The sequence below is a fragment of the Lathyrus oleraceus genome, chromosome 5 (genome assembly GCF_024323335.1).
Source record: "Lathyrus oleraceus cultivar Zhongwan6 chromosome 5, CAAS_Psat_ZW6_1.0, whole genome shotgun sequence".
Taxonomy (NCBI): domain Eukaryota; kingdom Viridiplantae; phylum Streptophyta; class Magnoliopsida; order Fabales; family Fabaceae; genus Lathyrus; species Lathyrus oleraceus.
Genome location: NC_066583.1, coordinates 179993432 through 179996494, shown reverse-complemented (window position 1 = coordinate 179996494; position 3063 = coordinate 179993432). Strand labels below are relative to the sequence as shown.

Below are 3063 nucleotides of genomic sequence, written 5' to 3'. Positions count from 1 at the left end.
ACTCGAACATTATGAGCCATTGTATATGATCATGGATTGGACTGAAATGGATGATTTGATGAATTAGGATGAATGTCGTATGAACATGCTTAAGACCAAGACTTGAACATGAACTATAAATGACTTAAATGGACTGAATATGACTGGAGAACACGGTTATGACTTGAATGAACCATTAACATGAATCAAATTAACTTGAATGGAAAATGATGAGCATGGCCCCAAGATCTAAGGAAGGACCAAGATGTACTATGATCTAACCAATGATTCATGAACCAAGCACCAATGGCATGACAATGACATGAAATGAAATTGGATAACATTGACCAGGTGAAACCAAGCAAGGCATAAACTAGCAACCAGAAATGACCATATGAAATGTCATGGAATAGAAATAAGAATGGAAGTTGTGGGACCAAAGATTTAAGCTAGGACCACTGGGCTTAAGTACAAATGAATGGAACCAAAACCAAGACAATAACATGAATGAGAAGTGGAGTGTAGCACACAACACACATAACTAAAGTTAAGAGGTCAACCGGTGAAGATGGGGCCACATTAGGGTTTAGATGATCCAAGACATGCCACAATGAAGTCTCTTGAGTCCCAGATCAAGAAATTAAGGTTTCCCTTATCACCAGGTGAAAGGCCAAGTCACAAAGCATATTAGGACCCAATTTTCCCTGATTAGGGTTTCCATGAGCCATATCCCCCAAACAAAACCTTTGAATGAATCAAGATGATTTACAAGCAAGTCTCCCATGTGTGAGCCCTAATTAGGGTTTTGCTAGCCAAGATAAGGCCCAAAGGACATCCATAAATTCCCCAAACCAAATCATCAAGAAATTAGGGTTTGAAAGTCCTGAGGCCTGAGGAGTGCCATGATGAGATATTATTGAATTCATGCTTCAAAGACCTGTTTCTAGAAAAGTCTTGTAGTATTTGGAGTGTCTAGATATTTCTTAGGATTATAATATTTTCTAGAATACTCTTTGAATGTCTAGAGTTGAGAACTCTCTAGAATTAGTGTGTCTAGAGTTCTCCTTAGAGTATTATAAATAGAGATGTAATCTTACACTTTTGGATCAAGCAAAAATACAAAGTTCTCTCTTCCATAAATAATTCTCCCACCTATCAAGTTTCTATTCAAGCCTCTAATATTCCCACACACTTTTCCTAAACACAAAAAGGGTTTATTTCCAACAAAGTGGCATCAGAGCTTCAAGGTCCTAAAAAATGGAGAATGGAGGTTTCCCTTTTCAAATGCCGATGCTCACAAAGAACAACTATGACAATTGGAGTATCAAGATGAAGGCGCTACTAGGAGCTCAAGATGTGTGGGATATCATTGAGAAAGGCTTCAATGAGCAATATGAAGCCTCGCTAAGCCAAGGTGTAAAGGAGACATTGAGGGAGTCAAGAAAGAGAGACAAGAAAGCTCTCTTCCTTATTTATCAATCGGTGGATGAAGATACATTTGAGAAGATCTCCAATGCAACGACGACAAAAGAAGCATGAGACAAACTTCAAACTTGCAACAAAGGAGTGGAACAGGTGAAAAAGATTCGTCTTCAAACTCTTAGAGGTGATTTGAACGTTTATTTATGGAAGATTCCGAGTCAATTTCTGATTACTTTTCTCGAGTATTGGCCGTAGTCAATCAACTTAAAAGAAATGGCGAAGATGTTGAGGAGGTGAAAGTCATGGAGAAAATACTTCGCACTTTAAATCCAAGTTTTGACTTCATTGTTACCAACATTGAAGAAAACAGGTATTTAAAGACCATGACTATTGAGCAACTCATGGGTTCTTTACAAGCATACAAAGAAAAACAAAAGAGAAAAATTAAACAAAAGGAGGTTATGGAGCAACTACTGCAACTCAACATAAAGGAAGCAAATTATGTGAATTACAAGAGCCAAAGAGGACGAGGTTGTGGCCAAGATCGTGGGCGTGGACGAGGACATGGAGGAGAAGGAAGAGGCAGTTACAACAACTACTCTAAAAATGGAGAAAGAAGTTGGAATCCACAAGCAACAAGAGGTCGTGGAAGAGGAAATTCATGGTCGAGGTGTGACAAATCACAAATCAAGTGCTTCAACTGCAACAAGATCAGACATTATGCATCTGAGTGTAGATTCTCGAAGAAAGTTGTGGAGAAAGCTAACTTTGTAGAAGAAAAAGGCGGAGAAGAAGAAACTTTGTTGCTCGCATGCCAAAATCAAGTTGAAGAGAAAAGAAACAAATGGTACCTCGACACCGGTGCAAGCAATCACATGTGCGGCGATCAAAGCATGTTCGTAGAGATCAATGAAGCGACAATTGACAATATCTCATTTGGAGATGACTCAAAGATACCGGTCAAAGGCAAAGGTAAAATTCTTATACGCTTAAAGAATGGGAGTCATTAATTCATATCCAATGTCTATTATGTTCCTAACATGAAGAATAATATTTTGAGCTTGGGACAATTATTAGAGAAATGTTATGACATCCACTTGAAAGAACATAGTCTTTTCTTAAGAGATTGTAGACATAACTTGATTGCTAAGGTGCCCATGTCAAATAATAGAATGTTCCTCTTGCACATTCAAAATGATGTTGTAAAGTGTCTCAAGACTTGTTATACTGACTCTTCGTGGCTATGGTATCTACGATTCAGACATCTCAACTTCGACAGTCTAAAATGTTTGTCAAAGAAGGAAGTGGTGAGAGTCTCGCCTAGTATAAACCACCCAGACCAACTATGTGAAGGATGTATAGTTGGGAAGAAATTCTGAAAAAGCTTTCCAAAGGAATCAACGTCAAGAGCGACAAAACCGCTAGAGCTCATACAAACTGATGTTTATGGACCAATCAATCCAAACTCTTTTGGTAAGAGTAAATACTTTCTCCTCTTTATTGATGATTATTCTAGAAAAACATGGGTTTATTTATTGAAGGAGAAGTCAGAAGTGTTTTAAAACTTTAAGAAGTTCAAAGCCCTTGTGGAGAAACAAAGTGGTCTTCCCATTAAGGCCATGAGATCTGACCGAGGAGGAGAGTTCATTTCAAATGAGTTCC

The 3063-nt window shown here is 38.1% G+C and overlaps 1 protein-coding gene across 1 annotated transcript; it reads left to right on the top strand.

Annotated features, from left to right (window-relative positions):
* Positions 1-1604: 1604 nt before the first annotated feature.
* On the top strand, positions 1605-2411 carry LOC127079570 (uncharacterized). Its single transcript, XM_051019954.1, has one exon. The coding sequence runs from the start codon at positions 1605-1607 to the stop codon at positions 2409-2411; it is 807 nt and encodes a 268-aa protein (XP_050875911.1).
* Positions 2412-3063: the final 652 nt, after the last annotated feature.

Bases quoted from the DNA above. Each gene is read 5' to 3' on its own strand.
- LOC127079570 (XM_051019954.1), top strand. From the start codon at position 1,605: ATGGAAGATTCCGAGTCAATTTCTGATTACTTTTCTCGAGTATTGGCC.